General features: G+C 43.8%; 2 protein-coding genes across 9 annotated transcripts in view; one reads left to right on the top strand and one right to left on the bottom strand.

The window, feature by feature from the left end:
• The window catches only part of LOC131444393 (uncharacterized), a 36,882-nt gene extending 29,783 nt beyond the window's left edge, over positions 1 to 7,099 (top strand). For both annotated transcript variants that reach the window (XM_058614665.1, XM_058614664.1), the window contains 2 exons: positions 6,476 to 6,604; positions 6,684 to 7,099. In XM_058614665.1, coding sequence (XP_058470648.1) covers positions 6,476 to 6,604; positions 6,684 to 6,964 — 410 coding nt within the window. In that variant the 3' untranslated portion in view covers positions 6,965 to 7,099. The remainder of the gene's footprint in view (positions 1 to 6,475; positions 6,605 to 6,683) is intronic.
• Positions 7,100 to 7,271: 172 nt separating this feature from the next.
• On the bottom strand, positions 7,272 to 19,821 carry mapkbp1 (mitogen-activated protein kinase binding protein 1). 7 transcript variants are annotated; one of them, XM_058616273.1, is made up of 31 exons: positions 19,418 to 19,821; positions 18,867 to 18,958; positions 18,030 to 18,092; positions 17,883 to 17,940; positions 17,322 to 17,492; positions 17,014 to 17,151; positions 16,633 to 16,815; positions 16,455 to 16,472; positions 15,955 to 16,115; positions 15,674 to 15,872; positions 15,449 to 15,583; positions 13,374 to 13,582; positions 13,060 to 13,151; positions 12,580 to 12,705; positions 11,966 to 12,036; positions 11,750 to 11,871; positions 11,528 to 11,603; positions 11,340 to 11,451; positions 11,157 to 11,220; positions 10,935 to 11,063; positions 10,658 to 10,776; positions 10,544 to 10,587; positions 10,279 to 10,479; positions 10,074 to 10,198; positions 9,862 to 9,992; positions 9,595 to 9,741; positions 9,386 to 9,467; positions 8,913 to 9,295; positions 8,114 to 8,761; positions 7,940 to 8,025; positions 7,272 to 7,781 (listed from the first exon to the last, which is right to left on the bottom strand). In XM_058616273.1, exons 1-31 carry the CDS (start codon positions 19,535 to 19,537, stop codon positions 7,560 to 7,562), a joined length of 4,527 nt encoding a protein of 1,508 aa, XP_058472256.1. In that variant the 5' UTR covers positions 19,538 to 19,821; the 3' UTR covers positions 7,272 to 7,559. The 7 variants fall into 7 exon arrangements, with proteins under 7 accessions (XP_058472256.1, XP_058472262.1, XP_058472258.1 ...); XM_058616279.1 differs by having other exon boundaries at positions 8,913 to 9,259; XM_058616275.1 differs by having other exon boundaries at positions 10,291 to 10,479.
• Positions 19,822 to 20,379: the final 558 nt, after the last annotated feature.

The following is a 20,379-nucleotide window of genomic DNA, read 5'->3' as shown; positions in this document are numbered from 1 at the left end:
TAACATGTCGTCCAAAATCTGTCAAAAAAGTCATAGTATAGCATGTCGTCCAAAATCACTCAAAAAAGTCATAGGTTAATATGTCGTCCAAAATCACTCAAAAAAGTCATAGGTTAATATGTCGTCCAAAATCAGTCAAAAACGACATAGTATACTGTAGTATGTCGTCCATAATCAGTAAAAAAAGTCATAGGTTAGTATGTCGTCTAAAATCAGTCAAAAACGACATAGTATAGTATGTCGTCCAAAATCAGTCAAAAAAGTCATAGGTTAGTATGTCGTCCAAAATCAGTCAAAAAAGTCATAGGTCAGTATGTCGTCCAAACTCAGTCAAAAAAGTCATAGGTTAGTATTTCGTCCAAAAGCAGTCAAAAAAGTCATAGGTTAGTATGTCGTCCAAACTCAGTCAAAAACGACAAAGTATAGTACGTCGTCCAAACTCAGTCGAAAAAGTCATAGGTTAGTATGTCGGCCAAAATCTGTCAAAAAGTCATAGGTTAGTATGTCGGCCAAAATCTGTCAAAAAGTCATAAGTTAGTATGTCGTCCAAAATCTGTCAAAAAAGTCATAGGTTAGTATGTCGTCCAAAATCGGTCAAAAAAGTCATAGGTAAGTATGTCGTCCAAAATCTGTCAAAAAGTCATAGGTTAGTATGTCGTCCAAAATCTGTCAAAAAGTCATAAGTTAGTATGTCGTCCAAAATCAGTCAAAAAAGTCATAGGTTAGTATGTCGTCCAAAATCGGTCAAAAAAGTCATAGGTTAGTATGTCGTCTAAAATCAGTCAAAAAAGTCATAGGTAAGTATGTCGTCCAAAATCTGTCAAAAAGTCATAGGTTAGTATGTCGTCCAAAATCTGTCAAAAAGTCATAAGTTAGTATGTCGTCCAAAATCTGTCAAAAAAGTCATAGGTTAGTATGTCGTCCAAACTCAGTCAAAAACGACATAGGTTAGTATGTCGTCCAAAATCAGTCAGAAAAGTCATAGGTTAGTATGTCGTCCAAAATCGGTCAAAAAAGTCATAGGTTATAGTATGTCGTCCAAACTCAGTCAAAAAAGTCATAGGTTAGTATGTCGTCCAAAATCAGTCCAAAAAGTCATAGGTTAGCATGTCGTCCAAAATCAGTCAAAAAAGTCATAGGTTAGTATGTCGTCCAAACTCAGTCAAAAAAGTCATAGGTTAGTATGTCGTCCAAAATCAGTCAGAAAAGTCATAGGTTAGTATGTCGTCCAAACTCGGTCAAAAAAGTCATAGGTTAGTATGTCGTCTAAAATCTGTCAAAAAAGTCATAGAATAGCATGTCGTCCAAAATCACTCAAAAACGTCATAGTATAGTATGTCGTCCAAACTCTGTCAAAGAAGTCATAGTATAGCATGTCGTCCAAAATCACTCAAAAAAGTCATAGTATAGCATGTAGTCCAAAATCTGTCAAAAAAGTCATAGTATAGCATGTCGTCCAAAATCACTCAAAAAAGTCATAGGTTAGTATGTCGTCCAAAATCAGTCAAAAAAGTCATAGGTTAGTATGTCGTCCAAAATCAGTCCAAAAAGTCATAGTATAGCATGTCGTCCAAAATCAGTCAAAAAAGTCATAGTATAGCATGTCGTTCAAAATCAGTCAAAAAAGTCATAGTATAACATGTCGTCCAAAATCTGTCAAAAAAGTCATAGTATAGCATGTCGTCCAAAATCACTCAAAAAAGTCATAGGTTAATATGTCGTCCAAAATCACTCAAAAAAGTCATAGGTTAATATGTCGTCCAAAATCAGTCAAAAACGACATAGTATACTGTAGTATGTCGTCCATAATCAGTAAAAAAAGTCATAGGTTAGTATGTCGTCTAAAATCAGTCAAAAACGACATAGTATAGTATGTCGTCCAAAATCAGTCAAAAAAGTCATAGGTTAGTATGTCGTCCAAAATCAGTCAAAAAAGTCATAGGTCAGTATGTCGTCCAAACTCAGTCAAAAAAGTCATAGGTTAGTATTTCGTCCAAAAGCAGTCAAAAAAGTCATAGGTTAGTATGTCGTCCAAACTCAGTCAAAAACGACAAAGTATAGTACGTCGTCCAAACTCAGTCGAAAAAGTCATAGGTTAGTATGTCGGCCAAAATCTGTCAAAAAGTCATAGGTTATTATGTCGGCCAAAATCTGTCAAAAAGTCATAAGTTAGTATGTCGTCCAAAATCTGTCAAAAAAGTCATAGGTTAGTATGTCGTCCAAAATCGGTCAAAAAAGTCATAGGTTAGTATGTCGTCCAAAATCAGTCAAAAAAGTCATAGGTAAGTATGTCGTCCAAAATCTGTCAAAAAGTCATAGGTTAGTATGTCGTCCAAAATCTGTCAAAAAGTCATAAGTTAGTATGTCGTCCAAAATCAGTCAAAAAAGTCATAGGTTAGTATGTCGTCCAAAATCGGTCAAAAAAGTCATAGGTTAGTATGTCGTCTAAAATCAGTCAAAAAAGTCATAGGTAAGTATGTCGTCCAAAATCTGTCAAAAAGTCATAGGTTAGTATGTCGTCCAAAATCTGTCAAAAAGTCATAAGTTAGTATGTCGTCCAAAATCTGTCAAAAAAGTCATAGGTTAGTATGTCGTCCAAACTCAGTCAAAAACGACATAGTATGTCGTCCAAAATCAGTCAGAAAAGTCATAGGTTAGTATGTCGTCCAAAATCGGTCAAAAAAGTCATAGGTTATAGTATGTCGTCCAAACTCAGTCAAAAAAGTCATAGGTTAGTATGTCGTCCAAACTCGGTCAAAAAAGTCATAGGTTAGTATGTCGTCCAAAATCAGTCCAAAAAGTCATAGGTTAGCATGTCGTCCAAAATCAGTCAAAAAAGTCATAGGTTAGTATGTCGTCCAAACTCAGTCAAAAAAGTCATAGGTTAGTATGTCGTCCAAAATCAGTCAGAAAAGTCATAGGTTAGTATGTCGTCCAAACTCGGTCAAAAAAGTCATAGGTTAGTATGTCGTCTAAAATCAGTCAAAAAAGTCATAGGTAAGTATGTCGTCCAAAATCTGTCAAAAAGTCATAGGTTAGTATGTCGGCCAAAATCTGTCAAAAAGTCATAAGTTAGTATGTCGTCCAAAATCAGTCAAAAAAGTCATAGGTTAGTATGTCGTCCAAAATCGGTCAAAAAAGTCATAGGTTAGTATGTCGTCCAAAATCAGTCAAAAAAGTCATGGGTAAGTATGTTGTCCAAAATCTGTCAAAAAGTCATAGGTTAGTATGTCGTCCAAAATCTGTCAAAAAGTCATAAGTTAGTATGTCGTCCAAAATCAGTCAAAAAAGTCATAGGTTAGTATGTCGTCCAAAATCGGTCAAAAAAGTCATAGGTTAGTATGTCGTCTAAAATCAGTCAAAAAAGTCATAGGTAAGTATGTCGTCCAAAATCTGTCAAAAAGTCATAAGTTAGTATGTCGTCCAAAATCTGTCAAAAAAGTCATAGGTTAGTATGTCGTCCAAACTCAGTCAAAAACGACATAGGTTAGTATGTCGTCCAAAATCAGTCAGAAAAGTCATAGGTTAGTATGTCTTCCAAAATCGTTCAAAAAAGTCATAGGTTAGTATGTCGTCCAAACTCAGTCAAAAAAGTCATAGGTTAGTATTTTGTCCAAAAGCAGTCAAAAAAGTCATAGGTTAGTATGTCGTCCAAACTCAGTCAAAAACGACAAAGTATAGTACGTCGTCCAAACTCAGTCAAAAAAGTCATAGTATAGCATGTCGTCCAAATTCATTCAAAAATGTCATAGTATAGCATGTCGTCCAAAATCACTCAAAAAAGTCATAGTATAGCATGTCGTCCAAAATCACTCAAAAAAGTCATAGTATAGCATGTCGTCCAAAATCACTCAAAAAAGTCATAGTATAGCATGTCGTCCAAAATCAGTCAAAAAAGTCATAGTATAGCATGTCGTCCAAAATCTGTCAAAAAAGTCATAGTATAGCATGTCGTCCAAAATTATTCAAAAAAGTCATAGTATAGCATGTCGTCCAAAATCACTCAAAAACGTCATAGTATAGCATGTCGTCCAAAATCTGTCAAAGAAGTCATAGTATAGCATGTCTTCCAAAATCACTCAAAAACGTCATAGTATAGTATGTCGTCCAAAATCTGTCAAAGAAGTCATAGTATAGCATGTCTTCCAAACTCTGTCAAAGAAGTCATAGTATAGCATGTCGTCCAAAATCACTCAAAAAAGTCATAGTATAGCATGTAGTCCAAAATCTGTCAAAAAAGTCATAGTATAGCATGTCGTCCAAAATCACTCAAAAAAGTCATAGGTTAGTATGTCGTCCAAAATCACTCAAAAAAGTCATAGTATAGCATGTCGTCCAAAATCAGTCCAAAAAGTCATAGTATAGCATGTCGTCCAAAATCAGTCAAAAAAGTCATAGTATAGCATGTCGTTCAAAATCAGTCAAAAAAGTCATAGTATAACATGTCGTCCAAAATCTGTCAAAAAAGTCATAGTATAGCATGTCGTCCAAAATCACTCAAAAAAGTCATAGGTTAATATGTCGTCCAAAATCACTCAAAAAAGTCATAGGTTAATATGTCGTCCAAAATCAGTCAAAAACGACATAGTATACTGTAGTATGTCGTCCATAATCAGTAAAAAAAGTCATAGGTTAGTATGTCGTCTAAAATCAGTCAAAAAAGTCATAGGTTAGTATGTCGTCCAAAATCAGTCAAAAAAGTCATAGGTCAGTATGTCGTCCAAACTCAGTCAAAAAAGTCATAGGTTAGTATTTCGTCCAAAAGCAGTCAAAAAAGTCATAGGTTAGTATGTCGTCCAAACTCAGTCAAAAACGACAAAGTATAGTACGTCGTCCAAACTCAGTCGAAAAAGTCATAGGTTAGTATGTCGGCCAAAATCTGTCAAAAAGTCATAGGTTAGTATGTCGGCCAAAATCTGTCAAAAAGTCATAAGTTAGTATGTCGTCCAAAATCTGTCAAAAAAGTCATAGGTTAGTATGTCGTCCAAAATCGGTCAAAAAAGTCATAGGTTAGTATGTCGTCCAAAATCAGTCAAAAAAGTCATAGGTAAGTATGTCGTCCAAAATCTGTCAAAAAGTCATAGGTTAGTATGTCGTCCAAAATCTGTCAAAAAGTCATAAGTTAGTATGTCGTCCAAAATCAGTCAAAAAAGTCATAGGTTAGTATGTCGTCCAAAATCGGTCAAAAAAGTCATAGGTTAGTATGTCGTCTAAAATCAGTCAAAAAAGTCATAGGTAAGTATGTCGTCCAAAATCTGTCAAAAAGTCATAGGTTAGTATGTCGTCCAAAATCTGTCAAAAAGTCATAAGTTAGTATGTCGTCCAAAATCTGTCAAAAAAGTCATAGGTTAGTATGTCGTCCAAACTCAGTCAAAAACGACATAGGTTAGTATGTCGTCCAAAATCAGTCAGAAAAGTCATAGGTTAGTATGTCGTCCAAAATCGGTCAAAAAAGTCATAGGTTATAGTATGTCGTCCAAACTCAGTCAAAAAAGTCATAGGTTAGTATGTCGTCCAAAATCAGTCCAAAAAGTCATAGGTTAGTATGTCGTCCAAACTCAGTCAAAAAAGTCATAGGTTAGTATGTCGTCCAAAATCAGTCAGAAAAGTCATAGGTTAGTATGTCGTCCAAACTCGGTCAAAAAAGTCATAGGTTAGTATGTCGTCTAAAATCAGTCAAAAAAGTCATAGGTAAGTATGTCGTCCAAAATCTGTCAAAAAGTCATAGGTTAGTATGTCGTCCAAAATCTGTCAAAAAGTCATAAGTTAGTATGTCGTCCAAAATCTGTCAAAAAAGTCATAGGTTAGTATGTCGTCCAAACTCAGTCAAAAACGACATAGGTTAGTATGTCGTCCAAAATCAGTCAGAAAAGTCATAGGTTAGTATGTCGTCCAAAATCGGTCAAAAAAGTCATAGGTTAGTATGTCGTCCAAACTCGGTCAAAAAAGTCATAGGTTAGTATGTCGTCCAAAATCAGTCCAAAAAGTCATAGGTTAGCATGTCGTCCAAAATCAGTCAAAAAAGTCATAGGTTAGTATGTCGTCCAAACTCAGTCAAAAAAGTCATAGGTTAGTATGTTGTCCAAAATCAGTCAGAAAAGTCATAGATTAGTATGTCGTCTAAAATCAGTCAAAAAAGTCATAGGTTAGTATGTCGTCCAAAATCAGTCAAAAAAGTCATAGGTTAGTATGTCGTCCAAAATCAGTCAGAAAAGTCATAGGTTAGTATGTCGTCCAAAATCGGTCAAAAAAGTCATAGGTTAGTATGTCGTCCAAACTCAGTCAAAAAAGTCATAGGTTAGTATGTCGTCCAAAATCAGTCCAAAAAGTCATAGTATAGTATTTCGTCCAAAATCAGTCAAAAAAGTCATAGGTCATATGTTTGTACAGGTATGTCGTCCAAAATCAGTCCAAAAAGTCACTATACTATGACTTTTTGGACTGATTTTGGACAACATACGTGTGTGTGTCCCAGTTGGACTGAAGGTGGCGTTCTCAGCTGCACTCACTGACTCTGGCACAGTTGGACCCTTTGATCAAGAGACGACTCTGATCTTTTCCAAAAGCATCAGTGATGTGGGTGGAGCCTACGACACGGCTGCAGGTGAGTGAAGCTCCATCTGTGTGTGGTGAAAGTGTACAGGTGACAGGAAGTGAAGGACAGTGGTGTTTTTGTGTCTCAGGTGTCTTCACGGCTCCAGTCACAGGCATTTACTTCTTCAGCTTCACAGCAGCAGATTACCTGAAAGGATACATGGGTCTGTACCTGGTCATGAACGAGCAGCCAATCATCTTCAACCTGAAGCTGAACGACCACGGCGGCTACACCTGCACGTCCGGGGGTGTGGCTCTGCGGCTGGACGAGGGCGACCGCGTCCGCCTCACTCTGCCAGCGACCTATCGACTCTACGACGACTCGAGGAATTTCAGCGTCTTCTCTGGATTCCTGCTGTTCTCGCTGTGATGGTCCCAGGACCCGGGTACGAGTGAGACCTCCTGTCAGCACTTAACTATTGTTCCTGTCTTCTGATTTTAGACATTTGACCGTTATAATCTTAATCTGTTTGTCTCTGCGATCGGCAGCAGCCATTTTGTTGTCAGTGATGATAAATAAATGATTTGAATGAACGTGTGATGAATGAATGAATGAATGAATAAACTGGTCTGTTTGACCTTCACTCACATAAACATGTTGACAAATATTGATTGACAGTTTACAGCTGAGCAGAACCTCGACCAATCAGATTCAAGCTCTCATGAAAGCACACAGATGAAAAGAAGCCCTGAAGTTTTATTTTAAAATTAGTCAAAAACATGAAAAGATGAACTTTGACCCAGATTTAAACCCCACAAAAGTGTATTTTTTTTCTAAAAAAGTGTTAAGATAAGAGAACGATAAAGTTAGTTCAAATCAGTGACAAGACAAGTCTCAATAATCCTCTAGATTCACGAATTCAAGAGTCCCCGAAAGAGTCGTTAAAAATATCACGACCCCGCCAAACATCTGAGGTCAGGATTAAAAACAGAGGCGGAGCCAAGACCAGGAGGAGGAGTGTACTTCAGGACATGCTGCTGTTGACCTTCCTTTGAACGGCCTGTAGGAGCAGCAGAGAGTACTCCTCCAGCAGAGCCGCCATCTTTACCTCCCCCACTCCTCCCAGCATGCTCGGCTCACTCAGTGGCAAACAGTCCAGCTCCACCCTCATGGCATGGAAGGCCTCTGATAGGAGCACTGCCATCTGCTGGTCAGGGGCGGAGCCATCAGTGGAAGAGCCGCTCACCTGGAGGAGGAGAAGAAGACGCGGGTGAAAAAGACTGCAAGAGAACCTGAAAACCAGGGTTCCTTCAGGTTCCTCGGGTTCCTTCAGGTTCCTCTGGTTCCTTCGGGTTCCTTCGGGTTCCTTCAGGTTCCCTGGACCCTGGCTTTGTGGACACTCACCTGTCTGTACAGGTGTGTGGCTCTCTTAAAGCAGCTCTGCAGCTCATTGGTCAAAGCTCTGCAGCTCTCCACACTGATTGGCAGGTCTGAACAGAGAGACAAACAAAAAGTCAGGAGGGGGCGGAGCCAGAGCCCACACAGAGGCGGAAGGAAGAGGAGGAGGAAAGTACAAACCTGGGTGGTCTCTCTGTTCAGCACTGGTTCCTGCAGGAGTCTGAGGCGGGGGGGGAGTCAGGGGGGAGACGGGGACCGGAGGACGAGTCGACAGCGAGAAGGAGGTGAGGGAGGGTTTGTCTGGAAGTGGTCTGCTGCTGGACACCCGAGTCTGTAGACTGCGGGGGGGAGGGGGTACCTGGTTACTATGGTTACTCGGTGAGGAGGAGGAGGCAACAACGGGGACAATAGCAGCTTGAGGAGGTGCGGCCAGAGCTGCGTTGGAGGGAACCACGGCAACCGGAGGAGGTGTAGTGTCTTTGATCTGAGAGCAGGACAACGTCACCACGGCGTCCTCCACAGGGTCAGAGATGTTCAGGCCGTCGCCCATGGAGACGGAGCGGGACATCTTGGCCATGGAGCTGGTGGTCGGGCTCATGTAGGACCGTGGCGCCGGTGTGGACGAGGACAACGGCGAGGAAGACTTTCTCTGTCCAACAGTGACAGACTGAGCTGTCTCCTGCTGCGGGGACCTGGGGGACACAGGACCGAGTCTCTGAGCGGGCAGACGCCTGGGGGAGGACGGAAGGGTGGTGGGACGCTGAAGGGGGAGGAGCAGCTGATGAGGGACCTCTCCAGATGGATGAGCGGTCAAGAGGGAGGGGTCACCTGAGAGAGAGAGAGAGAGAGAGAGAGAGGTTGAGGAAAGAGAGAGGACATCTCTGGTTTCTACAAACTGATGAATCATTTTCACCTGAACTTGATGAACCCTGACCTCCTGACCCCTGTCCTGTCAACAGTTTGAGTCCTGTTGTCTCACCTGTGTCACTCAGCAGGCTGTGGACAGACTGTGTCTTCCTGAGTCCACAGGTGGAGTTCAGATGTGAGGCTGCAGCCCGGGCCGTCGGGCCCACATTCCTCCTGGACTCCACAGCTGTCTGGACCTTCTTCAGAGGAGGAGACAACTTCTGGCAGGTGTCCTCCTCCTGAGGCGGCTGTGCTTGGTCCTGGTTGGTCTGGATATGTACCTGGTCTTGAGTCTGTGTTTGATCCTGGTGCCATGAAACCTTCCTGTCCTGGCTCCTGTTCTGGTTCTGCTCCTGCTCCATCAGAGGTCGGACTTCAGAGACCAGAGGACGCGTCTTCATGTCTCCTGCTCCGACTTCTCTGCTGGTCCGAGATGGAAGAGGAAACACAGCGCGACTGAGAAGGAGACAAGAACACAAGCAGGTGTCATTTGTCATGTGACCGCTCCCTGACCTCTGACCCCTGACCCCTGACCTCTGACCTTACCTTCCAGCTGAGTTGTGGGACAGGAACCTGGAGGAGATGCTGAGACTCTCAGTTGAGCTGTGGCTCGCTCTGCTCGGACTCCCTGGAAAACAGAATCACGCATAGAGAAGTGGGCGTGGCTTGAGGTGGTGGGTGGGTGTGTTATGCAGTAGTGGGTTGGGTTTCTGTCATTGCGGGTGGGTTTGCATAGTTTGTAGGCTGAGCCGTACCTGAGTGGTCAGACAGTGTGACAAAGTGTTCCTTCAGAAAAGCTTCCTGGTCTGGAGTCTGAGGGACAGTCTGATAGGCTCCGCCCCCTCCGTCGTCATCGTCCTCCAGCTCCGAGGAATTCTCGTCTACAACCGTCTTCTCCGAGTCTGAGACAGAAAGACTTGTTTCATTGACCATGGAAATATCTAACTATCTAACTATAACTGAGACATCTGAGACATCTGAGACATCTGAGACAACTGAGACAACGTCTCTGTCCATCTCACCGTCTCCTGCAGGTCTGGTTGGAGTGGTCAGTGTGGAGCTGAAGTCGAGCGAGCAGCCGCTGTCTGGACTAGGTTTGTCCCGATGTCCACCAGGGGCAGAAGGACGACACGCCTCCTTTACCTGGAACTCACTGACAGCAAGGGGGCGGGGTTTAGATGGACAGGACAGATGGAGACAAAAAACCCTGAGACCAGAAGACAAGTGGACATACCTGCCGGCCAGACTCACTCTGTCCTCCCACTGATCAGGAAACAGCGCCGCGTCTTCCCCTTGTGGACTGTGATTGGACAGCAGGATGAAGTCTGGTCTCTGATTGGTCCTCGACTCGTCCTGAACCTACAGGGACAGAAGCACACAGAGGTCACACAGTGTTCAGTGTGTGTGTGTGTGTGTGTGTGTGTGTGTGTGTGAGAGACCTGCAGACTGACAGTACTCCCCAGCTCCACATTGGTTCTCTGAAGCCCCGCCTCCATGTCTTGGCCACTCCTCTCCTCGTCCAGTTGTCTCAGGTCCAACATCGATTTGACCATCAGGACGCCGTCTGCTCCGCCCATCTTCCTGGACCAGCGGCGGCGAGGGAGTCGACTTCCTGCTGACGCCCCCTGAGGAAACACACACTGGTTATTATGGATGATGGATCACTGATTCTGGATCATTGATTCTGGATTATTGATCACTGACCTCAGCGCCGCCGTCCTCCGTGATCAGCGCGTCGTCACAAACGTCTGCGCCAAAGAAACATGTGTTAGCGGCTAACAGCTGATGCTAACATAAACACACCTAATGATGTCATACCTGGCTCCTCCTCCACACTTCCAGCTGTGCCCATATAAGGAGAGCACAGCTCCTCCTCCTCATCTTTGTCGCTGTCTGACGACATGGTGACGACTCGAGGAGACGCTGCTGCCGCCCTGCTGTGTGTGTGTGTGTTATTACAACAATATAATCTTTCACTTATGATGAAAAGATGAAAGTTATCATGTTATTATTGATCCATTACATCATTATTATTTAAAAACTTCTAGCATTTCTATCAAATAATTCTGCTTCATAATTTTTCAAATACACACACCTGAGTGTGGCTGCTGTGGGCGGAGCCTCAATCTGTGTGCTGGAGCTGTGATTGGCTGATCTGAGGTCAGTGAGTCTCTGCCTCATCCTGATGGTCAACTGAGGACTGAGACGCCACACGAAGATACAACTGCACACACACATCATCTTCATCATCATCACTGTCACCATTACCACCATCCTCATCATCACCATCATCATCATCAGTGATGTAAAGACGTACCTGTCTCCAGAGACAGTGATCAGGTGTCTGCAGTCACTGCTGAACTTCACACCTGTTACAATCTCTGACACACACACACACACACACACACACAGCTGAGTGTCTGAACATAAATATATACAGTATATACATTCATGTTTATATCACACACACACACACACACACACACACACACACACACACCTGAGTGTCCAAACATGGAGGCCACACATTCTCCAGAGTAAAAGTCAAAGATACTGATGTTCTTGTCTGAACAGGAGGTGGCGATGTAGAGACCTGACGGGTCGATCTGTACCTGTGGATGTCAACACACATGGCGTCACATGATGCTGCTGCTGTTTCCATGGTAACAGTGTGTGTGTGTGTGTTACCTTGATGAGCGTGCCGTCCTCTGACTGTGAGCCTTTATAGATCTTCTTTTGTTTCCCGTTACTGATGTTAAAGATCCTGCAGGACACACATGATGACATATACATGTATACTGTGTGTGTGTGTGTATAGTGAGAGCATACCTGTCACATGTTATTCTCACATGAACATATGTGACTCTCATTACACACACACACACACACACACTGTCAGGTGGGCGGTACCTGATGCTGCGGTCCTGCCCGCCCACTGCAGCGTACTTCCTGGTCGGCTCAACGTCCATGTCATACAGAGTGGTTTTTCTGACCACGTGATGAGTCCGTGTGAACTCCAATCCTGCCTCCACCTGACCACACCCACCACCCAGACAGAAAGAGGAGGAGAGACAGCAGGTTAGGGGGAGGAGTCAGTCCCTGTGATGTCAGACTGATGTCACTGACCTGCTGAGCTGTGCGAAAGTAAACGCTTTTATCGGCTCCACAGCTGATCATCCAAACTTTCCCTTCATTGGCTGAAGGACACAGAGACAGTGATGTCACAGTCAGTGATGTCACAGTGAGGTCAGTGATGTCACAGTGAGGTCAGTGATGTCACAGTGAGGTCAGTGATGTCAGTGATGTCACAGTCAGTGATGTCACAGTGATGTCAGTGATGTCACAGTCAGTGATGTCAGTGATGTCACAGTGATGTCACAGTCAGTGATGTCACAGTCAGTGATGTCAGTGATGTCACAGTGATGTCACAGTCAGTGATGTCAGTGATGTCACAGTCAGTGATGTCAGTGATGTCACAGTGATGTCAGTGATGTCACAGTCAGTGATGTCAGTGATGTCACAGTCAGTGATGTCACAGTGATGTCAGTGATGTCACAGTGATGTCACAGTGATGTCAGTGATGTCACAGTCAGTGATGTCACAGTGATGTCACAGTCAGTGATGTCACAGTGATGTCACAGTCAGTGATGTCACAGTGATGTGATGTCACAGTGATGTCACAGTCAGTGATGTCACAGTGATGTGATGTCACAGAACACTGAGTTAATGTAGTCACTGACCGGCGAATCGTACGGCAGTGATGGACGATGAGTGTTCATCCAGTGTTTGGACCAGACTGTAATCTCGAGCTGCGTCCAGAACGTGGATTAAACGATCGCGACTCGCCGTCGCTAACAACCGAAGACCTGAGGAGAGACACAGACAGACAGAGAGAGAGAGACACACAGACAGACAGACAGAGAGAGAAAGAGACACACAGACAGACAGCTTTTTACTCATTCATGTGTCAAGTCAATCGTGTTTCTGCTCAGTCCACTCAACAGGAAGTGATGTCATCACTGTGTGAGTCACATGACATTATAGCCATGTCAGTGCAGGGTCTGGATCCCAGTCACCACATCCCATAAATCTGCTACATTTACATACACATAATCCAGACCCTGGTCCAGAGCCATGGCTACTGTTTATGTTGCACAGGGTTAAGGTCAGGGGTTAAAGGTTAAGGGTTAAGGTCAGGGGTTTAGGATTTTGGTCCTGACCAGTTTCAGGTTTGGAGAACTCGAGGCAGAGAATCTCAGAGTCGTGAGCCTGAACGTTGAGAATCTCCTCCATCGTCTCCACCTCATGGACCCTACAACAAACAAACAAACAAGCATTGTGTAAACAAACAAACAAACAAACAAACAAGCATCGTGTAAACAAACAAACAAACAAACAAGCATCGTGTAAACAAACAAACAAACAAACAAACAAGCATCGTGTAAACAAACAAACAAACAAACAAACAAACAAGCATCGTGTAAACAAACATGAGCTGCAGCTCACACCAGGCTGAAGCCCCGCCCCCACTCACCTGAGGACTCCCATGCGGTCTCCAGAGGCCAGGTGCTGTCCATCAGGACTGACTGTCAGGGTCCTAATACCCATCCTGTTCTGGTCAGTCTGCTGCCCTTCTGAACACGATGACCCCGCCTTCTCCGTGTTACCACCGGCAACGGCAAAGCTGTCCGTATCCAAGAGGCTCGACAAGTTATCGTCCACGTAGATGACCTTTTGCAGGTCCTGGGGTCAAAGGTCAGAGAACGGTGTAAGCATTTATAAACATGTGGGTCCCTGCCTTTTTACACACCTGCAACTAGACCTGTAAATATATACACATATATACGTGTATATATATATACTTATATACATATATATATATATGTATATAAGTATATATATATATACACGTATATATATATATACTTATATACATATATATATATACACACATATATACAGGTGTAGTTGCAGGTGTAGTTACAGGTGTAGTTGCAGGTGTAGTTACAGGTATAATTACAGGTGTAGTTACAGGTGTAATTACAGGTGTAGTTGCAGGTGTAGTTACAGGTATAATTACAGGTGTAGTTACAGGTGTAATTACAGGTGTAGTTGCAGGTGTAGTTACAGGTGTAATTACAGGTGTAGTTACAGGTGTAATTACAGGTGTAGTTGCAGGTGTAGTTACAGGTATAATTACAGGTGTAGTTACAGGTGTAGTTACAGGTATAATTACAGGTGTAATTACAGGTGTAGTTGCAGGTGTAGTTGCAGGTGTAGTTACAGGTGTAATTACAGGTGTAGTTGCAGGTGTAGTTACAGGTATAATTACAGGTGTAGTTGCAGGTGTAGTTACAGGTGTAATTACAGGTGTAGTTACAGGTGTAGTTACAGGTGTAGTTGCAGGTGTAGTTACAGGTATAATTACAGGTGTAGTTACAGGTGTAGTTGCAGGTGTAGTTACAGGTATAATTACAGGTGTAGTTACAGGTGTAATTACAGGTGTAGTTGCAGGTGTAGTTACAGGTGTAATTACAGGTGTAGTTACAGGTGTAGTTACAGGTGTAATTACAGGTGTAGTTGCAGGTGTAGTTACAGGTGTAATTACAGGTGTAGTTACAGGTGTAGTTACAGGTGTAATTACAGGTGTAGTTGCAGGTGTAGTTACAGGTGTAGTTACAGGTGTAATTACAGGTGTAGTTACAGGTGTAGTTGCAGGTGTAGTTACAGGTATAATTACAGGTGTAGTTACAGGTGTAGTTGCAGGTGTAGTTACAGGTATAATTACAGGTGTAGTTACAGGTGTAATTACAGGTGTAGTTACAGGTATAATTACAGGTGTAGTTACAGGTGTAATTACAGGTGTAGTTACAGGTGTAATTACAGGTGTAGTTACAGGTATAATTACAGGTGTAGTTACAGGTGTAATTACAGGTGTAGTTACAGGTGTAATTACAGGTGTAGTTACAGGTATAATTACAGGTGTAGTTACAGGTGTAATTACAGGTGTAGTTACAGGTGTAATTACAGGTGTAGTTACAGGTGTAATTACAGGTGTAGTTACAGGTGTAATTACAGGTGTAGTTACAGGTGTAGTTGCAGGTGTAGTTACAGGTATAATTACAGGTGTAGTTACAGGTGTAGTTGCAGGTGTAGTTACAGGTATAATTACAGGTGTAGTTACAGGTGTAATTACAGGTGTAGTTACAGGTATAATTACAGGTGTAGTTACAGGTGTAATTACAGGTGTAGTTACAGGTGTAATTACAGGTGTAGTTACAGGTATAATTACAGGTGTAGTTACAGGTGTAATTACAGGTGTAGTTACAGGTGTAATTACAGGTGTAGTTACAGGTATAATTACAGGTGTAGTTACAGGTGTAATTACAGGTGTAGTTACAGGTGTAATTACAGGTGTAGTTACAGGTGTAATTACAGGTGTAGTTACAGGTGTAATTACAGGTGTAGTTACAGGTATAATTACAGGTGTAGTTACAGGTGTAATTACAGGTGTAGTTACAGGTATAATTACAGGTGTAGTTACAGGTGTAATTACAGGTGTAGTTACAGGTATAATTACAGGTGTAGTTACAGGTGTAGTTGTCTTACGTGGCTCAGGATGTTCCTGTCAAGGACATTTTGTCCATTGAGGTTCCACAGACGGATGGTGTTGTCAGAGGAACAGGACAGGAAGGAGCCAGGGGGGAGACACATCTGTCCTCCTCCTCCTCCCTCTGGAGACACCTGCAGGACACACAGGTGTACTGCATCTGAGTCCAGTCATTTTAACGCTGAGGTGATTAATAATGATGTCACGCACACACACACACACACCTCCAGACTCCACACACAGGACGAGTGGTAGAGGGCGGAGTAAAGTTTTCCCGCCCTGCGAAGGTCCCTGAGGTCACGAACATCCCAAACATAAACACTGTGATCGTTGTAGATGCACGACAGCCAGCGGTTTGTGGGGTCAAAGGTCACCGCTACTGTGTCCGGGTAACGAGCGTCTGACCTGGAGGAGAACAGCTGACTGGGGGGGGGGGGGGGGGTGTGTTATACATTAACATGTGTGTGCGTGTGTGTGTGTGTGTGTGTGTGTGTGTGTGTGTTACCTGGCGTCCACCATCCTGGTGATGTCAGCGCCCAGGTGATGTGGGCGGGGCAGTGTGCAGAGGAAGTGCAGGTTAACAGGACTGAACGCACGAACTGTTCCATCAGAACAACCACAGAAGATAAAGTCCTCTGTGACGGACAGACAGGTGGACTGAGACGCCTGAGGACAGAAGGACACCGGTCACAATCAATGAGTGTGTGTTATGGAATCACAATGGAGCTGAACATACTATGTGTACTGTGTCAGAGTCAGTACTTCAGCGTCAGTACTTCAGCATCAGTACTGACGCGTAGTAACTTGAAGCTGGTTCCTGGTGAACGAGTGAATGAGTGAACGAGTGAACTGTGGCTCAGCCTGTCAGGTGAGTTGGTTGATGAGTGACAGGTGTGAGATCGACCAATGAAGCGAAAGGAAGAAAGTGTCAGTCAGTTCAGCCGATGACATCATCAGAGAATGTTGTGATGTCATCGGCTGAACTGAGTCCAGATGAAGACTTACTGAGGCTGAGTCCACTCTCTGACAGGAAGCAGAGGAGGAAGCAGATAACTTCAAATTAAGAGTCTTTCTCTACCTTATTAAGAACATTCAAATTAAAATGTGTGTTTGTGTTTGAACTTAGTTAACTTAGTTATACTAGTTAAAGTGAAAGACACACGGCTGATGAGTGTTGTCTCACCCGAAGCTCCACCCACTTGTCCAGAAGGCGTCGGTCGTTGAACTCACACAGTAAACCTGAGGAGGTGATGCAGAAGGTGGAGGAGGAGCTTCGGCCACGCCCACATGCCACATCACTGAAGAAGTTGTTCCTGAGTTCACCGAGAAGACCTGAACGCCCCAGGAGAGGAACTGTGGCGTTCACCTGTACGCACGCACGCACACACACACACACACACACGCAGTATCACACGGTGAACACACACACACACACACATGCAGTAACACACGGTGAACAAACACACACACATGCAGTAACACACGGTGAACACACACACACACACACACACACACACACACAGTAACACACGGTGAACACACACACACACACACACATACACACCTTGGAGGTCTTGGCGTGGTCCAGGTACCAGAACTTAACATGTCGGTTGCCGGCGGTAACGAAGTAAGAACTGTCATCAGAGAAGGAGACGGCGGTGACTTTACTGGATACTTTGTTAGCAGCGACCACCACGTTTTTCTGTTCCAAACAAGTACACAGTGTTGCAGTATAAGTGCACAGTGTTGCTGCAGTATAAGTACACAGTGTTGCAGTATAAGTACACAGTGTTGCTGCAGTATAAGTAGACAGTGTTGCTGCAGTATAAGTAGACAGTGTTGCTGCAGTATAAGTAGACAGTGTTGCAGTACCTTCCAGTTCCACACGTTGACCATCTTGTCGTGTTCATAGCCCACGCTCACGATGTATTTTCCGTTTGGAGAAAACGAGACACACGAGACTCCGTATTTATGTTCCTGCAGCTGAGACACCTGACACCTGTCTGACACCTCCCACACTCTGACTGCAGGCATGTGACCACTCTGAGGGGAGGAGCATGACGTCACCTTCATCATCATCATCACCATCACCACCTTCATCGTCATCATCATCACCACCTTCATCGTCATCATCATCACCACCATCATTATCATCATCATCAACATCATCATCACCACCTTCATCATCATCATCATCACCACCACCACCACCACCACCTTCATCGTCATCATCATCACCACCATCATCATCATCACCACCTTCAACATCATCATCACCACCATCATTATCATCATCACCACCGTCACATCATCATCACCACCTTCATCACCAGCACCATCATCGTCATCACCACCATCATTATCATCATCACCACCATCACATCATCATCACCACCTTCATCACCATCATCATCATCATCATCATCATCTCACCTCTCCTGTGACTATGTATTTTCCATCTGGAGAAAATGCTAATGTGGTGATCGCCTTCCTGGAAACACACACACACACACAGGTCACATGACAACACTACACGAGCACGGGAAATACTTGTTTGTGATTGGACGACGGTGTTTTCACCTGGAGCTGTTGAAGATGTGAAGCTGTTTGTTCTTCCGAGGATTCAGCAGAACGACAACACACCTGTGTAAACACACACACACACACACACACACACACACACGCACACACAAGGAAAGTATAATTATATTCAGTAAATAAATGATGTCACTGTTGAATGACAGAGAGCTGCTCTGACTGCTGCTTTACAGGTGTGTGTGCGTGTGTGTGTGTGTGTGTGTGTGTGTGTGTGAGTGTGTGAGTATGTGAGTGTGTGTGTGTGTGTGAGTGTGTGAGTATGTGAGTGTGTGTGTGAGTATGTGAGTGTGTGTGTGAGTGTGTGAGTATGTGAGTGTGTGTGTGTGTGTGAGTGTGTGAGTATGTGAGTGTGTGTGTGAGTATGTGAGTGTGTGAGTCTGTGTGTGTGTGTGTGCGTGTGTGAGTGAGTGTGTGAGTATGTGAGTGTGTGTCTGTGTGTGAGTGAGTGTCTTGATTCTTCTCTGATTGAAATGTCACATTCCTCCTTCATAACTAACCCACTTTCTCCGTCTGTCTGTCTGTCTGTCTGTCTGTCTGTCTGTCTCTTTAAGAGTTTGAGTCTCACTTTAATCTGTTTACGCTTTAAACTCGGTCACATGACTGACCTCAAAACAACTCAACGTTGTTGAAACTAAACTTGAAGGAGAAGCTGAGTAATCAGCTGACTCACACACACACTCACACACACACACACACACACACGTTACTAATGTTTACCATGAGACTGTGTGTGTGTTTAATCTGATAATCTGGTCAGTTAATCCTGAGACAAACATAACACACGCACACGCACACACACTCACACACTCACACACTCACCCTGCAGGATAAGCCAACAGTCCAGTTCGAGGGTCAAAGGTCAGAGCTCGGTTTCCTGGAGCTGTGATTCCCAGAACCTTTTCCAGAACCACCTGAAACCCAGAGGTCAGAGGTCAAACTTTGAAACAACAGCGACCTCTCATTCATTGGGTGGGTGGGTGTTGGTGGGTGGAGTTCCAGAGTGAATGAATGAATATAAATCAGTTTGTTAACAGAAGCACTGCTTTCATCCGTCATGTCTCTGTGGTCAGGACCAAGACCAGGACCAGGATCAGGACCAGGACCAGGATCAGGATCAGGATCAGGACCAGGACCAGGACCAGGACCAAGACCAAGACCAGAGAGTGGTGGAGATCAGTGATCTGATGTTGAGTTTATGATCTAAAAATATCATGTGTGCGATTTCTGTGTTTGTCTGTTTACAAAGACCAGGACCAGGACCAGTTTTGTCAGACTAGTCTGTTTAAATGAATGGACGTCAATGCAGAGTCCAGTGTGTGTGTGTGTGTGTGTGTGTGTGTGTGCGTGCGTGCGTGCGTGCACACGCCTACCTTGTCGCCCAGCTCCTGTTTGTGCCGCGCGCTGTCGCTCCGCCTCCTCAGTTTGATTGACGGGGACCTGAGCAGGTTCTTGATGCGGCTGCGGATCGTTCCGCTTCCCTCCGCGTTCATCGCGTCGTTAGCTGCTAACGCGGCTAACCGCGGCTAACCGCGTCTGTCAGCGCCTCGACTCTCTCTGCGCCGCCGCCGCCTCCGCTGCGCTCATGCCGCTTCAGAACCAGAGCGGTCAGTTACCCCGGAGTCAGGTTCTAGTCTGATCCGGATCACGGGACCCGGTTCCGCCGTCGTAACGCATCTTACCAAGACTCGAGAGACGCAGCTGATCCGAGAGGACTGAGCTGCCGCACCGCCGGCAAAACCGCGTGCGGCAAACCGACAACACTTCCGGCACTGCTTTTCACAATAAAACATTATATTTCCCCTTTCCTAAAATCAAACAATTGGTTTGGACGTTACGCGTGGTCAGTGACGTCACAGAGAGTGGACAGTTTTAAAACGTTATTGTCGGTCTATAAAATCACAGGAGACACAGTTACATTATATCATATAAGCTAATGTCGACTTTCAAAATAAAACTTAATGACGTGGAAATAAAAACAGAATAAACTTAGTTAGAAAGGTTTTTATCTGCAGTAAATGAGAGAACAAATATAAACACAACAAACTAAACTCACATTAACGTTTTCATTTCCTGCAACAAAAGAGCTGTGAAATCAATAACGCCCTCTGTAGTGGATGACACAGGTCTTGCACTAAGCTGCACTTTATATTTATAATTATATTTATCATACCACCGCCCCTCTTTCCCCCAGTACATACATTTCCCTGCACTCTTCACCTGCAATATCTTATCTTGTTTTCTGTTTTGTTCATTTCTATTTTCTTTTTTTTTCTACAAGTGCTTTTATTTTATTTAGGACATTTCAATGTGTGCCGAGAGTCTCGGGAGGAAA

Source organism: Solea solea, chromosome 18 (genome assembly GCF_958295425.1).
Source record: "Solea solea chromosome 18, fSolSol10.1, whole genome shotgun sequence".
Classification (NCBI taxonomy): domain Eukaryota; kingdom Metazoa; phylum Chordata; class Actinopteri; order Pleuronectiformes; family Soleidae; genus Solea; species Solea solea.
Note: the sequence above shows the minus strand (reverse complement) of the source record. Positions and strands in the feature narration are given on the sequence as shown.

Bases quoted from the DNA above. Each gene is read 5' to 3' on its own strand.
- mapkbp1 (XM_058616273.1), bottom strand. From the start codon at position 19,537: ATGAACGCGGAGGGAAGCGGAACGATCCGCAGCCGCATCAAGAACCTG. The intron at 17,493-17,882 runs GTGAGATGATGA...TCCTCCCCTCAG, and splicing joins AATACATAGTCACAGGAGAG to AGTGGTCACATGCCTGCAGT. The intron at 11,452-11,527 runs GTAACACACACA...TGACATCCACAG, and splicing joins AGGACGGCACGCTCATCAAG to GTACAGATCGACCCGTCAGG.